Below are 21,467 nucleotides of genomic sequence, written 5' to 3'. Positions count from 1 at the left end.
GATGCTGCAGAGAGGTGTGACAAGACAAATGACTGTCTTCACCAAGACTCTGAATGCTCTGCAGCGTGCTGACATTTTACTAATAGACTGCACAGTATACATGCATGTGAGTGCTTGGTGTGTGTGTTTTGAAAATGACAGTTCATTAGTCATATCCTCTCTCACAGACACAGTGCACAAAGACACATTCACCCAGGGACATGCACGCACCGACAGTCATATATCTGACAGCAATCTTTCATTAACTAACCCAGAGACCATTTGGACTTCTTTATTAGATTTCAGCTCATTTTGATGTGCCGTTAAATAATAATATCCAGAGAGTTGGCTGAGTTTGATCTTCAAGGCCAAGAGACAAATAACACTCTTGTCTGTGTTTGTGATTAGTGATTGCGTTGAGATTGCATCACCCATTCGATCCGTTTGAGCTCAGAAGAGCTGAACCATGTGCTCGCCCTCCAGATCCCTGCACCAAAAATGTTTATCTCTAAATGAAATGTGGTGAAGTTATGTAAAACAAAACTGTATTGAAAGTAAGCCTTCCTAGTGGCACACAGTGGCAGAATTCCGGTATTTCTAAACTTGGGCCTTATATTTAAATGTTTTGGTGGGTAAGTGATTAAATGATTCATACTCACCAGATGTTTGAATCAATCCAGTTGATCTCCTCAGCTGGCAGCTGTGACACGGCTGTAATGGCTGCAGTGTAATCCTTTGGGGCAACTTTGACCGTCAAAGTTACGTCCACTAAAAGTGCTTGTTTTGCCACTGACAGGCTGCAATGACACATGCGCTGCGCTGTACCCCGCCTTGTGCCGATGCTGAAGATAGGGACCTTTATGTTGGTCTTTCTTGTCTGTGTGTGTGAGGAGACAACACCATGTTGATGACGTAAGCAATGAATGGACAATCACGTCTTGGGGCTGGCGTTTGGCGTGCTGAACCCTCCTCTGTGCTGCTGAAGTGTCTCAGATGGAGCATCTTTATCAATTAATGAGCCATCTGGTGACTGTTTTGAACATCCAAAGCATATTAATGGACAGAGGAGATATGAATTACAGCTGCAGCGTTTTACAACAACATTTCAAGCCACAGGAGGTAGGCCTCACACCGAGTCCAGATAGATTTCAGACTGAAGACTGGTTATAAATGATCAGTGCTGGTGAAATATTCAGGAGAAATCAATAAAGGTTGTTTCTTCACTTTATACTTGGAGGAGAAAGAATTGGGGGAGAATAGAGGCAGCTAAAGACCAATTTGACTTAGGTAACAAGAGAAATCTCAGCAGAGAACCGAGTGAAATAAATTGAGAAAAAGAAAGTGACTGAGAGAGGTGGTGATTAGAGAGGGGGGCTGGGTGAAGTGGGGAACAGAAGTAGAGAGAAGAAGTCAGGAGGTTGGAAAAGACGAGAAAAGAATAAAAGAGAGGTGAGAGAATGAGATGAGATGAAGGAGGAGAGGAGATGGAAGAAGACAGAGGTGAGCGTGGGGTCATTCAAACAAGGAATGAATCATTTTGACAGCCTATCTGTCTCCGTCCCTCTGCTGGGCACACACACACACACACACGGTCTCTTTCAGCTACTTTAACACTCATCAGCATAAAGAGTCACAGGAGAAAATAAGTTGATCCCCATGAGTTTGACGTGAACACATGTATCTGCTTCTTTCTGTCTCGAGGAGAGTTTTTACAGATGAAATCTGAAAGGAGCTTCAGCCTTTTCCTGGTCTCCTTCACACCTTTAGTTTGGTTCATTTGGTCAGAACCAAGAGGAAATGATGGTGCAGTGTTGTCCATGTTCTCACTGGCTTCTTACAAACAAACCAAGAGCCGTAAACATGACCGTGGTTTCCGCAAAGCGCTCATAGAGAAATGACTAATTATGAGTGTTCTCAGTCAAGACTGCAACAATGTTATGACTAATACACAGGTAGAAACAGACACATAGTAAATGTGAAGTAATAGATTAAATTATAGTTCACCTTTTGGACATATACTCGTGGTTTGTGAAAAACGTAAACTGCCAACAGTTTATTCTGGCCACTGGGCTGCACACCTGCTGTCTAAATGACCATGTGGTTAAAACTGTCCCTCTCAGGTGGCCTCAGGCTGGTTGTTGAGTCCGCGCCAGACTGCGATCGTCAGCTTTCACGTCAGCAGTTGAAGCTGTCAAACAGGGTATGTGACAGTCAGAACAACACTCGAGGCAGATGCTGATATTAATATTTAGGAGGCTAAAAAATGTGATTTAATGTTTTGTTACATGAACAATCTTGATATGGAATATAGATATACACTGAGAGGGACATTTAACACCTGACAAATGACTTAATGCTTTCTGGTGGGGCAAGCTGTAACGTTGACACAGTTTTTAAATGACCTCAGACATCCCATTCGCCAGAAAAGATTGGCAATTTATGCCGTAACGCTGTGCCAATGGTCTGATTAGCTTTAGTCACAAAGACCACTTGCTAAGGGTTAGATAAACATCATGCTGTGGATCAGAATACCTGGTTTTGTCGACACAAACAACAAGTTGTTCCAAGGCCTCCTTAAAAAATGTCCAATGGTATTTTACTTGCAAATGCTGAAACACAGTCTTGAACAGTGGTCTCAGCTTGCCAGCCTTTTCGCCCTGTAACTCCACCACCATCTCCGCCACCTCGCGATATGAAAGTCAGTTCGTAAACATGTAAAGTGAACGTGATATGACACTGATGATATTGTAGAAATGTCAATGTTGTATGTAGCCTATGACAAGTGCAGATGTGAACCTATCAGTGGTATGCACAACGTTAACTGCCAACATGTTATCTGAGCAGCTGGGCTCCCTCTAACTTCATTTGCCGTTTCTTGTTACCTATTGGCCAATATACAGTATGAGACTGCACATTGTCTTTCAGCCCTACAAATGTTTCAAAATGGAAGGTACAGGTGGACTCCTGTGTGGTTTGTTTGTGGTGCAAAGCAGACCAAACAAATTATTTTGACCGTAAACATGTACTTTTTGCATGAATTCTTAGGATAAACTACCATTAAAGGTGTTATTGATAAGATTTTCATGAAGACAAATAGTTAAAAACAACACAGAGCTTGCAGAAAGGTGCAGAATAAAAGCATCTCTTTTCCTTAAAAAAATTATTATGATTGTGAATTGGTGATAAAAAAAAAATGTGTTGGGTCCAAAATGATTGTTTTGTTTATCTCTGTGTAAGAATCTACGTTAGTCTTGTAAGTTGCTATGTTTGCTTGCTAGCATTGGCAAAGTTAGCTCATGCAACACACTGGCAACCACTCGAGGGGCAGATGATTGGAGCAACAGCGGTGTTGTGACGTGAACGCAGTCATAGGGGGAGATGGAACGCCACATTTAGTGTCTGAACGTGATCAATAACACCTTTAAATCCATTTGCTCATCATGGTCTGTGAATAAAGTCACAAGTGATTTATGTGCATATTTATATAAGATTGAATGAATTATCAGCTTAACTAGTGTTAATGCCCAGTTGACCTGAAGACAGTCACTAAAATTTGAATTCTTCATGTTAACATTAATGATGCAGGATGACTTCAACAAAACATTCCAATCGATGAGTTGGTAAGCGTAAGTGTGAGCAGGAAGCGGACCAGCTAAAAGGCAAACAGCATATCAATCTATCCAACCTTCAGCTTTCAGCCAATCAAGCCCTGCAGCAGTAGCAGCAGCACTTTCCCCTTCACTATAACAGACAAGGCGTGATGTAAACTATATTGGATCTCTCAGCTCAAATGAAATTCTGGCAGGAAATCAGTTGTGCCCACAGGACGTGACAAATTAAAAGTTTGCAGTAGAGAGCAGGAGGCACTGAAGTTACCTATTGTAGTGCAGCTTTAAAGAAAATGATTAGCAGAACCTCGTTATGAGGCGGCTCAAAGGTGTTCAAGCTGATAACTTGACTGTTTTCCAAATTTTGACTTTTTTTTGCCAGGACACAGAAAATGTAATTTAAGATGGGTTCAACAGGCATGACATTCACACCTGGTGTATATTGGAAGATGGAGGAGGAAAAGAAATATGTGCATGCTAATCAAGGTCAAATAAACCAGTGTATGAGCCTGGATGTGATAACGTCCGTTAATCGGACTTAGTTTTTTGTTTATCAGTGCTTTTTGGTTAGCAACTAAATCTATGATCTCAAACATCATCTTGGAGTCAAAACATCTGCTTCCATTGACAAAAAATGGAACGATTTTCAACAAGCGGGTTGGAAAAAAAAGACCCTCGAGATTATATGACCCAAAGACCAAGAGCTTCTACTGACCTACAAACTACCAACCTAAAGCCCCTTGAGGCGATTTCACATTTGCACAGTGTGGGAAAAGAGCTGTTTGATGCTTTTTGAGGCCATGAATACCCAGCATGCATTGCATCCAGAGCACAAAGATGTATTAGTTGTGTGAAAAGCAGATACAGAAGTAAGGCCAGCATTCAATGATGTCAATTCAGCATATAACAAAGAACAGAGGTGATTATGGTTGAGGTGGTCGTCAACCTATAAATATATAAACTTAATTAAAAGATGGAGGTACTTGGTGTTTAATGAGCTCTTTGGATGAAGAAGAGGAATCTCTTTTTGGATTTGTTCTGGAATAGTTACATCCTTAATTAGTTAATAAGCAGATGTTAATAGTCTGGCAGTGGCTGAAGGTCACATGGGCCGACCGCTCTTCTTCTGAATGCAATCAATCAATCTGATGATTTCCACACACCTAATCTCATCAGTGGTACATAAAATCAGTGTTGAGGTGTCCTAGGCTCCACAATTAGAAAAGAGACATAAGGTTATGACATGTGCGCTACACTGAATCCCACCAAGGCTCTATTAGCAAAATCAATGCCTCTGTTTACTGCTGCAGTGTTGTCTTCCCGCTGTGCTTTTACACTGAAGAAACACTCCAACACTTCTGCTGCTAGATGTCTCATTATCTCCTCTATACTCCAACAAACTTGTGGTAGAGAGGTTTCGTAAAGAGAGTGTCCTCACAAGGAAAACTACATTTGTTCAAAAAACCAAAACAATGTGTACCTTACGAGGCAGCTGGATCGAACACACAGGTATTGAACAAGTAACAGTCCTACAGGAATCGACTGGGAGCGAGAGCAATGTGTTCTCACTCCCAGCTCATTGTATACAGCAGCTTGGTCAGTGACAAACTATGACGCTCCACCTGCCCCAGTTGTGCATGTAAAAGGCTCCACGGCAAGTTTGCTATAACACGTTATAGGCAATAGACTTTCAAAATAAAGCTTGCTGACAAACAGTTTGAACTTATATTATAATATCATACATATTATGCCTTTTGGACTGATATAGCAACAACACAATAACAGTTTAGGACAAGATTATAGTTTGGGTTGAATAACTACATTTAGTCTCATTACGCAAGTGACGTCACTCACTTCACATAATGTATGTGATGTAACAACGTCACATGATGGGGGGCGACCGAGGGCAATTGTAACATCTCAAACTGCACGATGCAGAAGAGATGCAGAGCCATGAAATTCATAATGCACACGGTCTTTAATGATCCCTCTCTGCCTGCCAACGGACAAACTGATGTCTCACCTGTCCAAGTCTTTCTGCCAAAACACATTTTGGAGGTTTAAAATCATTTCTTTTCATCATCAGTATTTTCCTCATACACTCTGAACCTTTTAATGTCTATGAATTCAAATCTGTCAGGTTTTGACGACCATTCTGTTGTTTATACTTTTAATGACTTTTAATATCTTTGTCAAATGTTAGCTTTGTTGTTTTGTAGCCAGCAAACCCAAATACCCTCATAACATTTGTTTTATTCTAGGCAAAGTGTTTTGGGTTCAGTTTAAATCCCTGTGTGTACTGTAGTGATGAACCCTCTCTGCCTGCCAACAGACAAACTGAGGTCCCACTGAACTTTAGACTTAAACTGGAATTAATTATTTCATGGATATTAAATTGTTTGAACCATATCTATATTCTTGGGAGTGTGTGGTGGTCCTTGGTATTAATATGTAGGTGTTACACGTGTTGTTACAATTAGCCTGTGATAGACAGATGGTTCTTCCAATCACATCACATCCAAGTATTTTTTTTTTTAAAGTACCTGTCCTTTCACAAACAGTGGTGCCTTTCCAGATTGTTCTCTGTCACAAATTGTTGTTTAAACAATGTTAAACTAATGTTTAAATGTTGAAGCTCACCTGACAGGGACCTCTCGTGCTATTGTGAACTAGAATGGTACTCAGTAGAGTGCATACCTCCACCAAGGCCCACTCACTCACTCACTCACTCACTTACTGATACCAGCCACCTAAATACACCTGATTTATTCATCAAGATCCATCTATTATTCCCTGAGAAATTATCAACTGTGAGAAAAAAGTCCTGGATCCATCCCTTAATTTGGATCCACACCAGCAGCTAATTGGGTCTGTTTTTCAGACGAGATTTGGGGACTTCCTCAATGGATCTGAAAGCTGACATATGGGTTTTGGAAGTCCACAGAAGGGGAAAGAACAGAGAGTGGCTCAATTGGCTGATTTCCATAGATAATAGACCAACTTACAAAACAAATATGTCAAGCTATAATTTGAAAAGGAAACACTGAAGTGGATTCAAACTGTCCCTCCAGAAACATTTCTGTAGCCGTAGCAGTGTCTACATGTTGTGTTAACAGGGTATTTGAACTGGATCAGATTTTCCACATCACAAATAAAACATATCATGCAGCTTGACAAAACGAGGTAAACATCTTTTTGAAGTGTGGATTAAGAGATGCTCAGCCCTGCAGCATTGTCTCTTTATCATGAGTGCCTCGCTGAGATCCCGGAGGGGGAGAGTGGTTGGAAATCACCGGCCTCCAGCAGCATAATGCTGTGAAAGAGCAAGCAAAGCAGAGCTTTCTACTCACCATCCTCTAGTGTGATAATTAAGCCCACAGTGTCAACAGAGGGATAGCCAGAGAGCTCGACTCTAATAGATACCGACAGAGCAGAGGACTTAAATTAAAATCTCGGCCCTCACTGCGTGCTCATTGGGTTACATGCATTATGCAGTGGCCTATTACAGCCCAGGCCCAGGTGGGACCGATCACTTCTCCTCTTTTAAATATTAGCATTTCATTTTCGCTTACTGTTTCTCGGAGGGACTGAAGCTCTTCCTAACCCATTTCTCTCTCTGTCCCAAAGTGTTTCTCCGTGTCTCTCGAACTTTCTCCAGCCTATTTCTCTCTGCCAATCACGAAAGTTTGTCTAATTCTCACCGTTTCTCTTTGCCTCATCTGTTTCTCTTCAGTTAAGTCTTAGCGCGAGGGCTGTTATGGTGTGTCGGGCTGATAATATGCAGTATGCTTCCTATCTTCAGGATATTTCTGTCCCATCAGTTGTCTGTGCTTCATGCATACCACAATAGCAAGTATTTACAGTTATATGTTTATCATAATGACACTTTGCCAGCTCTGTGAAGGAGCGACATGTTTCTATTGTTGTATCCGGCTCATTTCACACTGTCATACATCTTTGCTAATTGCAAACTCAACCCTGTGAAGAAGGGAAAGGTGTGAGCTGAGCAGATTGTGTTATTTTTCTGACTTATGACTTTTCTGAGGAAGCACAGGTCAACCTTGAGTCTCTCTCCTTGTGTATTTAAGTGTCTTTCAGTTTGCCTCTGTTGGTTTTGTCTCATTCAACATTTTACATACTGTAGCCTAGATATGCTGTAACATTAACATGTGACTCTTTTATATACAACATCCCCCTAAATGATATGCTTTTAACAAATGTTTGACACAATTGTTGTGCTCGCCTCAGTCTCAACTATTGCTAGCTGTTGTTAGCAGGCACTTTTTTACTTCGTGAGTCTGTGTGTGTGTCATCATAGCAACATCTGGTCGTGGAGACACCTGTTGTTGCAAGAACTGCCACAGAAGTGGTTTTGAGTGTTTATGTGTCTGTGGACAGATTTTTGTCAGTACAATAGCATCACAATGCTGCAAGATACAGTCTCAAAACTTCACAGGTGTGTAGAAGGCCGAGTTTGAAGATGGGTGTCAGCTGAGAAACAGTTGCTGGAACTAGGGAGGTAGGAAGGCGCACACTGTCTGTCTGCATGTGGACAGCTTTTGTCAGCGTGATAGTCACAGCTGTGCAAGATTGCAGTCAGGAAACTTTACAGGTGTGTAGCTGAGAGGAAAATGAAGGCAGAGAGTTGCTCTGAGGAAGTACAGGATGAGTTTGTTAATGTTTGAAGTTCATTTCACAATAATGTCCAAAGCATGATGATGATTCATGTAGAACGTGTTACAATTTAGAGAGAAGGAAACCACAAGGAATAAAGCAGAAAACGCTAGGAACAAAAACCAGAAAACATACGACAGGGAGGAACGGGGAGACAGTGGAGGAAACAGGCTCAGGTGAAACACAGGAGAGAACGGAACGATCTGACAAAGACAAGAGGGAGCAGAAAGACTGTATACACACACACACACACACACACACACACACACACACACACACACACACTAACGAGGGGTGAGGTGCAGGTGGAGTGAGGCAGGGAAAGGAATGGAAAAACACTGGAAGGAGGGAAACCAGACTGTGGCAGGAACTGAAACGCAACACACGACACATGAGGGCACAATTTCAAAATAAAACAGGAAATAAAGAACAACAAAACCAGGATCATGACAGAACACATGTACATGTTTTTCTTCTATTGTTTTGTGGAACGAATTAGTCCTAAGAGACCTATTATAAGTATGCTAATGAAAAAATCTGATACTTAACAACTACTACATAATGTGCTGTCATTGATGGATTTATTTCTTTGTGATCTGTAACTACAGAAAAACAGTAATGTGATATGAACTGCTGCTTGGTCTTGGAAGTAGAGCTCGGTTGATGGACTGTATTCAAATAGCACTTTCTAGTCTGAGCGGCCACACAAAGCACGTTGTAGCTCAATTCAGCATTCACCCATTAACACACACATTCATACACTGGTCACAGAAGCTACCATGCAGGGCCACCTGCCCATCAGGAGCAATAACCACTCACACACACTTACACACTGATGGAACCGCCATCAGGAGCAATTTGGGGTTCAGTATCTTGCCCAAGGACACTTTGACATGTCGACTGCAGGGGCCGGGGATCAAATCACCGACCCTCTGATTGGTGGTCAACCGCTCTCCCTCCTGAGCCAGCCCTACAGCTGGTTACTACTCTAGCCATTTGACTAGTCAGCTGGACATTTGAATTTGCAGCTAAAGTTAGGGCAGACAGACACTTTTGCTCTTTTTAGTTTTGGAAAGGATAAAAAAAAGTGAGGGGTTTACAGATCCAGTCTGAAGCTTCCTGAACTGCTCACAGACTATCACCCAATAATATCAAAAATGTATGATATTTACTATTTACAGTCTGGGTGATTACGTCAGCACCTTACTCCGAGCTGGTACACAACTACCAATGCGAGAGGCCTCCTGGAGCAGCTGACAGTGCTGCCATCAATGGTAAACATTCTCGCACATGCTAATTCTCGTCCATGAGGCTAATGCTAGCTCACACTCAACTGGAAAGTTGTTCAACCACACTAATCTCAATTTGTTTACGTCTGCTTCCCCATGAGATCACCTGAGAGGGATCACGTGAGTCCTGCTTTGGTCTGCAGAGTCATGAAGCCAGAGCACTGAAGCCACACCTCCACTGCTGCACACAGCGCTGTTTATTAAAAATGTAATAATATTGAACCTAGCTAGAATGTCAACAAAATGCAATTTGTTGACATTTTAATGCATTAACTTACCTGTCATCAATCTACACAATGATGATATTTGACATAGTGGGCTGTAGTTACGGTTTGTCACAAGGTAATAGCTAATTTGATAATAATTGCAATTAGCTAGTTAGTTAACATCAATGACATTTAATTAGCTAACTTTACTTTACTCAGATGTTAGTTGGACTACATTAAACTATCTTTTGTTTTAGCAAGAATAACAATACTACAGTGTAGACATACCGTTACAAGTAAAAGTCCTGAGCACTGGCATCAAAATAAACTAACAGTTCTAGCAGTTAAAGTACCATGACTGATTTTATAATGTATGTTGTTGAATTGTAAACATTGATGTTTTAATATATAAATGCAATATATATTACAGCATTGCATACATGTGATACAGTGCAGCAGCTGGAAAAGGTGGAGCAATTTACTATATATACTGCTGGCTCATCGTCAGTCATTGTGATCATCTTATCCATAATATTAAAGATAATAAGTCATTTATTTGATTATATTGAATCTAATTGTACAAAGTAAGTTATCAAAAATGTAGTAGCAGTGTGATAAAAGGTACAGAAGGCCGGTATGCCTCTGAAATATGTGAGTGGAAAGGAGCAGAAAATGGAAATACTTACAATTTTCAGGTACTTTCACCTTAAAATTGTAAGTACAGGACTGAAGTAAATGTGCCGTAACTTTACACTGCTGCACAGTACTAAGCCTTATGAGAAAACCCCCTTCCATCCGAGATTAAACAGGACAGAGATCAATGGGAGATTGGATTATACAAGTTTTATTCATTATACCAATGGAAGGACAACATGTACAGTTTTGACACAAACATTGACAAGATGAGCAGTTTTCTGTGAGTTCTGTAAAGGAATATGTCATTTCTCAGGTGTTGCAAATGTTAAAAAAGGCCTGTCCTCAGCCAAATTAGAGCTACATCTTTCATAGTTTTGTTATGCTAAAAACTGTTATCTGGGGGGCGTGGCACAATTAACTGTGAGTTTAAGTTATTATGATTCCCATCAGATTATTAAAAACATTAAATTAAACATAAAACCTACAACTGAATAGTATCAGAAGTGTCCCCATGTTTTCAGTCAATGGCGCTTTTTGGAACTATTGAGAGCTACTGTACGTGAAGCACGAGACTGCGTGGTGGCAAGATCAATTAGTGTCGCAACTCTCATATTCAACGGTGCCGGTTAGGTGTAACCCGAGTGATATCATACTGATGTCATTAGGGTTATCTAGACTTGGATGTGAGCTATAAATTGGGGATGCAGAGCATTATCGTTGCTTCAGTTTTAACGATTATTTTTCAAACATGGAAGTTATAACTACCCCTTTCATGCATCCATGGTTCTGATGGGAGAAACAACAAGAACCTACTCAGTTCATATATTTTAATGAAAGTTCCAATGGCCTTGTAGCTTAATAAAATGGTGGATGAAGCTGAAACCTGTGCTCATCTACGAACAGTGCTTCAGTCAGAGCATTAACAGACAAACATGTTGGTCCATTTCACCTCTCTGTCAGCAGCCTTTGAGCCAGCTCCTCATTAGATTTCATGTCCAGCGCTTTAACCACTCAGCCATCACGGCTCTGCTTTTCTTCAGTTTCATCTTAGCCATTATTCATGCCCTCTACACCCTGTCTCCCCCTTCCCCAACCCCGTCTTCTTCTCCCATACTTCCCTTTTCTACTGTTTCTAAATCTGCATCTAGTAGTTTTTGTTAATGTCATGCTGCGCCCACCCTTTTGTAATTCTGGCTATCCTACCTTTTCTCAGTCTTTCCTCTCAGTCCATACATTCAATTCCATCACATGCTTGGCAGAAAACAGACGAAGGCTTTGAAGATTTGCCTCACACTGGTTTGCTTTTCGAGGGCCACACTTCAAACAGCTTTAACCTGTTTGTACTCGATTACTTGGAGTGTGTTTGATTTGTTTTCCTCGCTCCAGTGCAGGGAACTCTCACATGCAATTTGCCAGACCCCACCTGCTGTGCAACAAGCCCGCCATCTAATGCAGTTTTGTTAAAAGATGTGGAAATCCTTTGAGAATCGAGCTTCTCTGCTTGCTCATCTGTAGGAACAGCTGCTCCACCACTGTAATTATTCTATATCGTTGAACTGAATGTAGAAAACACAGCTGTCACAACGATGTTTCGCACTGCAGCTTCCATCACACTCTCCTTTGTAACTGAAGCAGCTTGCTATTAATACAGACATATTTATGGCTATTTACCCCCCACTGGACCTAATGTAAGAATCAGGTGCGCTAACAGATTTGTTCTAACGAGAACTGGTCCCCATTCACCAATTTTCTTGTATTTATCTCTCTCAGGCACTAAACAAATCTACAAGTATTCCAAGGATGCTGTAAGATCTACATAGATGGTCTTCGTTTCTCCATATTTAATTTAGCAACAGGTGAAGCATCTGGATCAGGAAACTGATCCAGATGCTTCACCTGTTGCACCAGGGAATACCAGAGAACATTGTCTCTTTAAAATATGATCCATTTTCACCCAAGTCAGTGAATAAAGTTAAATTAAGGTATTTGTACAGTAATCAGTGAGGCCAGGTCTACAGAGAGACTCCACAGCAGCGTCTATCTGGGTTGAAGATTAAATGATGGTGGATGGAATGATATCATTGGTTGAAATTGCTTTGTTCAAGCTAACGTTAGCACACATAAAGTTTTGTTTTACAGGACAAAGACATGACTGGATTTTGAAATAAAATTACAAAAATGGTTATTTTGTAATGTTTTGCCATTTATGGTAAATAGGTGCATAATATGACTGTGGATCTAAAAGGGTTCAAAAGGCCTTTTTCATTTCAGCTCAACTTAAAGATCTGGTCACATCACGAGGAGGCACTGTATGTTGACCTTTTTTTTTAAAGATTTCCTATAATCACTGCTGACACTCGCATCTTTTTTCTCTCTCGCATCTCAGGGAACATTTTTGAGAAAACTAGTTGTCCACAAATGGAACAGAACTTCTAACTTCATATAATAATTTGGGCACACTGATGATGCTAATGATCAAAGTTTACAAACACACATACTTGCAAACAGATGGCATTCATGAGGTTGAAAGGAGACCTGTACGACAGGTTTCTGTAAGTTTGTGTAATCACAATCAAACACAATTATAAGCATACAAGCCTGATTTAAAAGGGTTGAGGGTAAGAATGCAAACATACACTGAACAAAAATATAAATGCAACACTTTTGTTTTTGCTCCCATTTTTCTGAAATGTGCAGTTTTGCTTTATTGGGGAGGTCAGAAAACCAGTCAGTATCTGGTGTGACCACCATTTGCCCACCAGAGCTGTTGCCCATGAATTGAATGTTAATTTCTCTACCATAAGCCGTCTCCAAAGGTGTTTCAGACAATTTGGCAGTACATCCAACCGGCCTCACAACTGCAGACCACGTGTAACCACACCAGCCCAGGACCTCCACATTCAGCATGTTCACCTCCAAGATCGTCTGAGACCAGCCACCCGGACAGCTGCTGAATCCCGGTTTTCACTGTTCAGGGCAGATGGCAGACAGCGTGTGTGGCGTCGTGTGGGTGTGCGGTTTGCTGATGTCAACGTTGTGGATCGAGTGGCCCATGGTGGCGGTGGGGTTATGGTATGGGCAGGCGTATGTTATGGACAACGAACACAGGTGCATTTTATTGATGGCATTGTGAATGCACAGAGATACCGTGACGAGATCCTGAGGCCCATTGTTGTGCCATTCATCCACGACCATCACCTCATGTTGCAGCATGATAATGCACGGCCCCATGTTGCAAGGATCTGTACACAATTCCTGGAAGCTGAAAACATCCCAGTTCTTGCATGGCCAGCATACTCACCGGACATGTCACCCATTGAGCATGTTTGGGATGCTCTGGATCGGCGTATACGACAGCGTGTTCCAGTTCCTGCCAATATCCAGCAACTTCGCACAGCCATTGAAGAGGAGTGGACCAACATTCCACAGGCCACAATAAACAACCTGATCAACTCTATGCAGCAAATGGTGGTCACACCAGATACTGACTGGTTTTCTGACCCCCCCAATAAAGCAAAACTGCACATTTCAGAGTGGCCTTTTATTGTGGCCAGCCTAAGGCACACCTGTGCAATAATCATGCTGTCTAATCAGCATCTTGATATGCCACACCTGTGAGGTGGGATGGATTATCTCGGCAAAGGAGAAGTGCTCACTAACACAGATTCAGACAGATTTGTGAACAATATTTGTGGGAAATGGTTCTTTTGTGTATATAGAAAATGTTTTAGATCTTTGAGTTCAGCTCATGAAAAATGGGAGCAAAAACAAAAGTGTTGCGTTTATATTTTTGTTCAGTGTATATCCCTGTATAGTACACTAATAGGAAAGTGCTTGGCCTCTGTGCTGCCTGTCACCGAACCTGTCGACATAGAAGAGTGAAAAAGTCATTTTTAGATTCTAAATCCTTTGGCTCTTTTATAATGATGTTGAGCTTTTCTTTAAGGATTATACTGTGAATTGATTTCAGGCCGGTGAGTAATGGTTTAATTTCATACTACCCCAGCAGTGGCATGCTACAATTACACCGCGGCTGAGTGCTTTCTCCTCATTTATTATATGCAAACTGCAGAAATGAATATGTGAATGCAACCAATGTCATATAATATGTATGATGAATATGGCATGCATGCGGGTAAAGAGCATTAATGGTTTATGTGTTGCCAGGGGCGTTTGTGAGGAGCTGATGACATCCAGCTCAGGGGCCATGTGAACAACAGGAAAAGCTGTTTTAATCCACACAAACAGAATCACTTTATTTGTCCCTGACTGTAAATACAGAGGAATTGTATAACAGGACAAAACAAGGCACAAGGGCCCGCGCTCATACAAAAGGCATCTGAGGAAGACAGTAAACACGGCCTCACTGTACAGCTGTACAGCACAGTGAACGCCCTTATAAGAGTCATCAGTGACTTCTTGATGCAGGTGAATGCTTAAGCTGGTTCTACTTGATCTTAGTGCCGCTTTTGCACGTTGGATCATAGCATGAAACATGGGTCAGTATCTCTGGGAAAGACCTCCAATGTTCTCTTCACACTTCTCCAACAGAAAATTTGTTCATTTTTTAGGCCAAGACATTAACATGTTTGTTGACATGGCCAGAATAAATTGGTGAAATTGAGATTTGTCAAATTTGTCGTGAAGCTTTGTGTGTGTGCTACCTTTTTACCTTTGTTGTGTCTATTGTTGGCTTTACCTCCTCTCAAGCATTATCCCTGAATGGGGTGCAGAGAAAACAGACTAGAAAATTCACTGTTCTCTTTTAAATCATCGTCACTTTCTATCCTGCTTAGAACTGCAGGACTGTGTATCTTTATGTGTATCATGGTCGCGGTAAGCATTGAACAACTACAGTACAGCATGTATTCACTCTTGTCTGACGCCTTTTTCACACCTTAAATTAATCAGTTTACATGCTGCTGAGTGACTGGAATGTCCATGTTCAGGGACGGTGATAGATGAAAGATGAGAAACCTGTCAATCGAGTAAAAGCACCTCCAGAGAAAACATGACTGTTACTTTTTGTGAAAAAAAAAATAAAGTGGGGTGAAGTTCCTGTTACAACACTTGGAATGACTCTAACTTTGGTGATGATAAATCTTAAAGCATCTCAATTCTCTGTGGGTTCACATTAAGATTGTGAATACATGTATGCATTTTTAGATAAAAACCAGCTTCTTCAGAACATTGAAGCTCCTTCATTTGTTTTGTTTTACTGGTTGGATGACTGTGAGAGGTAGGACAGTGTCAAAGTGGCCATTGGAAAAAAACAACAGCTGAATAGACCCTTAACATATTAATTTATTATCAATATGGTATGGGCCTATCCAATTTCATTTATAGTACATGACCAAACACACACAACCACTGGTTCTTGCCCCACCGGCAGCATACATTGCCTCCTGCTCTGGTTGACTTTATTTAACTCAGCACAGCATCACATTAATATCCAGAGTGAACAAGTGAAGCAGAACTGTCCTCTTGTTCCATAATTAGGCTCAGGCAGTCAGCTCACTAAAGTCTCCATGAAAGATATGAAAAAAAGAGGTTGCAGTGAAACCCTGTCACACATCACAGCACATCCTACTTTTCCATTCTGCATTTCATCAGAAGACAAAGCTGCTATAGTTCCATAAGTGGGCCATGGAGCTGCTAGGGCTGGAGGCAATGGGATTACCCATGTTAAAAATAAAAATGGGGCTCATTACAGCACTTTGTGTGAAAGTTTCATTTAGCATAATGTTACACTTAGAATTCTGACAATAATTATAAAAAAACACCCACATGGTAATAGACAAAAAGCTTGTTAGAGCTGCATTAAATAGAAACGTGTTGGGATGCTACCACACTGTGTGAAACTGAAATAAAACAGACTGTGATAATCAGCTAATTCTTTTTGACTCAGTTGAAAATGGTACAACATCAATATATATAAAATTTACATTTACATTTACATTTAGGGCATTCAGCAGATGCTTTTGTCCAAAGCAACTTACAACAAGCACATTTGTCACAAGAAACCACAACATATTGCCGTCGATAAAGTAAGAATGAAAAAATAGAAGGGAGGGAGTCACATTTAATGTATGACCTCATCAACTACATTGATTTTTGTAAATAGATGCTTTTTGTGAAGCAGCAACATGTTTCAAAGAAGTTGTGACAGGGGCAGAAGCAGACTGAAAGTTGTGGAATGCTCCAAAAACACCTGTTGGATCATTCCACAGGTAAACAGGTTCATTGGTTCATTGGTAAGATCATGATTGAAAGGGTCAGACGTTCACAAACGAGGACGGGGCGAGGTCACCACTCTGTGGTGTATAAAGGAAATTACTACATGGACTCAGGAACACTTCATAAAACTGTTGTCAGTGAATACAGTTCATTTGTAAATTACTGTATTCTGTTCTTTTTGTGTTTTACACAGCGTACCAACTTTTTTGATGAGTTGTATTTTCAGTGCATGATTGCAACATTCTAGTGCTCAGTACTGAATTTTTTCTGGCAGAGCCCTATTTGCACAGGACTAGTACTATCTGGAGACCTGTAGTAATTTGTAATTATTGCAGAGGACGTCTGTGATCTTATTGCAATACGAAATTTGCCATGTCTGTAATATGAAAAGTATAAATTTCTATCACATACTACCGATCATATTTCACCAAACACACAGGTCATGTGACAATACTCGGCATGGCAATAATTTGGGATCATATTACTTTCTAAACATCTGTTTCTGTTGTTAATCCCCGCTCATAATAAAGTATGTTGAACAGCAGTCAACAGCTAGTTAGCTTTAGAAAACAAGTGATGTTAGTATGTAGGAAATTCCTGCAAAAGTCAAAGGTTCAGAGGTGTCTCATTCCAAACTCATCAAATACTGGCGCTTTGGGATGGTGGCCAACCCAAGACCCAGAGTGTCAGTGTTTGACGAGTTGGGAATGAGACAACATTCTTACAAAGCGGACCTTTAAGAGCACAGAGGCACCCACATGTAACATTAGTCTGTCTGAAAATATCCACTTACCATCAAAACACACCAGATATTAGATATAAAATACTGGCAGTGAGATTACAGCAAGCGTGCGGTTGACCTATCTGTCTCTCTGTAGATGGGAGGCACCATGTACAACACAGGGAAGCACGTGTCCCTGCGGCCGGACAAAGCCCACCTGGTGAACATCTCTGGGGGCCCGCTGGGTTACAGCTACAGGCTGGAGGAGGTCCGCGTCCACTTTGGGAGTGAGGACTCCCAGGGTTCAGAGCACCTCCTCAACGGACAAGGCTTTCCTGGAGAAGTAAGTGACAAGACAGAGACGATACACATTGGATTAAAGAGGCTATATTTAAAGGAACACAGCAGAGCAGTGAATGCTAACAGGCTGATAATTAATGATGGGAGACAGAGACATTGGCAAGCTCATTATGATTAATGACTACATGTTTTTTTTTATATCTCAGATGAACACACACATGCAAGTGCAATCACACACAGGAAACAGAAAAAGTTAAACGAAACACCCACGCTGAAGAAGTTATTCTGAAACAGTCATGTCTCGTTAAGAGCAAAACTTTTCATACATGAGCAATTGTTGTCTCCCAGCTCATCTCAAAGCTTGTTATCAGTCTTGAGTCCAAACCAGGTTGTCTGAATTAGAAAAGCGAGTGTTTGTCTTCATGAAGTTTGGGACTGTGTGGAAATTCTCAGAGCTTCTCCACCTTTGGAAACGTGAAACATGAGCTGCATTTATGTTGTAAATCCACTATGTCCAGAGGGACACGCAGAGATGTTGAAAGGAAAATGTAAACGTTTAAGATCCTTCTCTCTCTTCCTAAGCAGACTGGGTTTGTGTTTCTGCATCTGAGATTTTCTGGAGGAAGAAGTAATCTTACAAGTGGAGTTAAAATTCCTCGAGCAGAACAAAAAAAAGACAAAGAACTGCAGTTACTGGAGGATGAGGTGTAGTTTATGAAGCCTAGTTCAAACAGAATCTTTAAATAATCCACCAGGGCTAAAAACTCTGGGCACAGTTTGCACGTTCACACTTCATAACAGTTAGTCCAAAGTTCAGTTCGCTTATACAACTTAGGGTTGTATAATGAAATTAGAGTTTGTAAACTGCTTCATGTTACACACACATAGAACATATATACAGTTATTTATACACATACATACATAAAGACATACTGCATTTTTTCATTTTTATTTGGGTGGATGTTAACAGCAGCAACAAGATGGTGATGTTATGTGGTCGGCATCTTCATATCCAAACTTCGACATCAGGTAAACACTGTCCATCAACTCTGACGTGATGCACCACCAAGCATGGATCTGTCTGGTCATTCAGCTGTGGTCCCGCAGTCATTCTGTGCTCTGTCGGCTCAGAACACCGACCACCCTTCGAGTGCAACAGCTTGATTTGAGATGTTGTGGTGGAGATAGGTCTCTGTGGACACAACAGTCTCTGATTTCACAATGTTTGGCCAGCTTGAGTCCCATTTGTCCATTTTACCTGGACATCATCCAGGAGCAGCCTGAAATCCAAGCCAGGTGAGCATGTTCCGTAACTGGATCTCTTCCTCTCCTCCCTGGGTGGTTGGTCAGGTTGGATGGTCAAAAGAGACAGTGTGCTTAAATTTGATTGATAAAAGATCCCCTGCGAGCTGTAAACTTATATCAACTTAAAGTCACAGCACCTGCCTTGTGATTTCCACTTATAAAATGCCAGGTGAGGATTCAGTCAGGACTGACCATTGACCAATATACAAAATCAGACATTTTGGAAGACAAGATCACGGTGACGCTAGAGGAGACTGAAGCCAGGAACACACTTATGTGTATCAAACTGCAGTAACCCCAAAATAACCAGCAGGAAAATCACTTATGTCTCCTGTGTGGAGAATGAACGCAGGCAGGGAGCAGAGCTTTTTTTACTGCTGAAATTGTACCAGAAGAAAGATCACCTAAAATATATGTATATCCGGTTAAGTGTACACTATGTCTTTAACATTTTGGGCGCTTTACGTTGCTGTCAAACAGGCTTTTCCTTTGGTATAGGTGGGACCTGTTAAAATACAATACCTCTTGCTCCTGGTATAGCTTATGCAGTAGAAAGCCCTGCTTCCTGCCAGCTGCTTCTCCACTCTGATGGACAGCTGTCAGACAGTCATCTACTGCAGGTAACACACTGACTAGGGATAAGCGCCTCATACAACCCCACATCAAAAGACCCCAACTATCCCTTTAAGATCAAAACTGATTGAAAGACTGTTAATAATAAATAAGGCCCCTGATCCACAATGCAGTCAACCCTAACAGACAGAGAACACCAACAGCGGCAGCAGAGGCAACCTGCCTGACTGGCTACTAGCTCCAGTAGCTGGTGAGCTACTGAAGCTTCTAAACCTTCATATTTTGCAAAGATGCATGGGTTAATATTGTTGTGCCACTTTGTGGTGTGACCTGACCCTTCTGATGAAACTAACCCATTCAATAAGACCAGTGAATAAAGAGTGATGAATCAACAGTACTGACGACCAACGAACCATTTCCATCAAGTGAAAAATAGCACACATGTTCTTGTCATTGCTTGAGTTTATCTTGTAACGCCCTGTGTCACTGTGTGTCTCTGTCAGGTCCAGCTGATCCATTATAACCAGGATCTGTACGCCAACTACACTGAGGCAGCTAAGAGCCCTCATGGCATCGCGGTGGTCTCCATCTTCATAAAGGTCAGCAGGTCCTTCTGGATACAATGGAACATAATGAAGGGCCAATTAAGAAATAGAGCTTATCGGGTGGTTTAACTGACTCGTAACATATGGTACATTATAAACATAACCTCTCAGTCGTGGATTATGGATTTTCATTATACTAATGTAAGGATTGCAGGACAGGAAAAATAGATCAGTGTTTCAATCCGTAGGCAATGTGCTTCATGTGTTTGTGTGTGTGTGTGTGTGTGTGTGTGTGTGTGTGTGTGTGTGTGTGTGTGTTGTGCTGTGCTGCGGCTTGTGATGAATATTTGACCCCTCTCTCTCTCTGACATCTCTCAGCTCTCTGAAAACTCCAACTCCTTCCTCAACCGCATGCTCAATAGAGACACCATCACCAGAATCAACTACAGACGTAAGACACACACACACACACACACACACACACACACATACACCAACAAAGCCTCCCTTTGTGTTTTGTTCCTAGACAAAGTTTGTATCTTGTTCTTGAAATAAAATGAGGTCTTTATATAAGCTGTAAATAACCTTTTTGCTACAAAATATGCAAATATTATAGGACCACAACAACACATCCTCATACCTAAATGACTGAATAGGTTGGTTGCCAATGACTCCCAAAACAACATGACAATTGAAGCGTACCAGCCACAGGCAACCCAGACCTTCGTTGTATGCTAGCAGTTTGGTTAGGTTTAGGAAACGATTGTGGTTTGAGTTAAAATAAGTACAATGTTAACCCTTTCACACTGGACAAAAAAAACCCACCCACTAACATCTGGCTTTTGTCTTAAATGTGTATGTGTACAATCAGCATTCACTCCCACTTCAAATGACTCTGCAGTAGCCACAGGTGCTTCAGTCGGCTCTGATGGAAACACAACACCTGGGTGAACAATACCAGAAGGCTTTTTCTTTTTTCCATGGGATCAGCAGCAAACTTCAGACCAGCTTCAAAGTAGTATGTGTTCCACTCATTCCATCAGTGGATGTGGATGTAAACTTTTGACCACAACTGTACATAACTAAAGTCATGTTATGTCTCATTCCCAACTCGTCAAAAACTGACGCATTGGGATGGCCGTCGACCCGTCCTACAATCCCAAAGCGTCATTATTTGAACATCCAGGCATAAACAGATTTATGTAGTTTATGTTGTTCAGTGCAGCCAGAACTGCACAGATTTGTACACTGGGGAGACAAAACAACCTCTCCATAAACAAATGGCACAACACAGGAGGTCCAACTCCTCAGGTCAAGACTCTGCTGTCCACTTACATCTGAAGGAGAAAAATCATTCCTTTGAGGACAACAATGTAAACATCTTGGCCAGAGAA

The 21,467-nt window shown here is 41.3% G+C and overlaps 1 protein-coding gene across 1 annotated transcript in view; it reads left to right on the top strand.

The window, feature by feature from the left end:
- The window catches only part of LOC141020107 (carbonic anhydrase-related protein 10-like), a 101,041-nt gene that overhangs the window by 65,213 nt on the left and 14,361 nt on the right, over positions 1-21,467 (top strand). Inside the window, exons 4-6 of the mRNA XM_073495165.1 lie at positions 17,508-17,693; positions 20,032-20,127; positions 20,452-20,524. Coding sequence (XP_073351266.1) covers positions 17,508-17,693; positions 20,032-20,127; positions 20,452-20,524 — 355 coding nt within the window. The remainder of the gene's footprint in view (positions 1-17,507; positions 17,694-20,031; positions 20,128-20,451; positions 20,525-21,467) is intronic.

Source organism: Pagrus major, chromosome 23 (assembly GCF_040436345.1).
Source record: "Pagrus major chromosome 23, Pma_NU_1.0".
NCBI classification, from domain to species: domain Eukaryota; kingdom Metazoa; phylum Chordata; class Actinopteri; order Spariformes; family Sparidae; genus Pagrus; species Pagrus major.
Note: the sequence above shows the minus strand (reverse complement) of the source record. Positions and strands in the feature narration are given on the sequence as shown.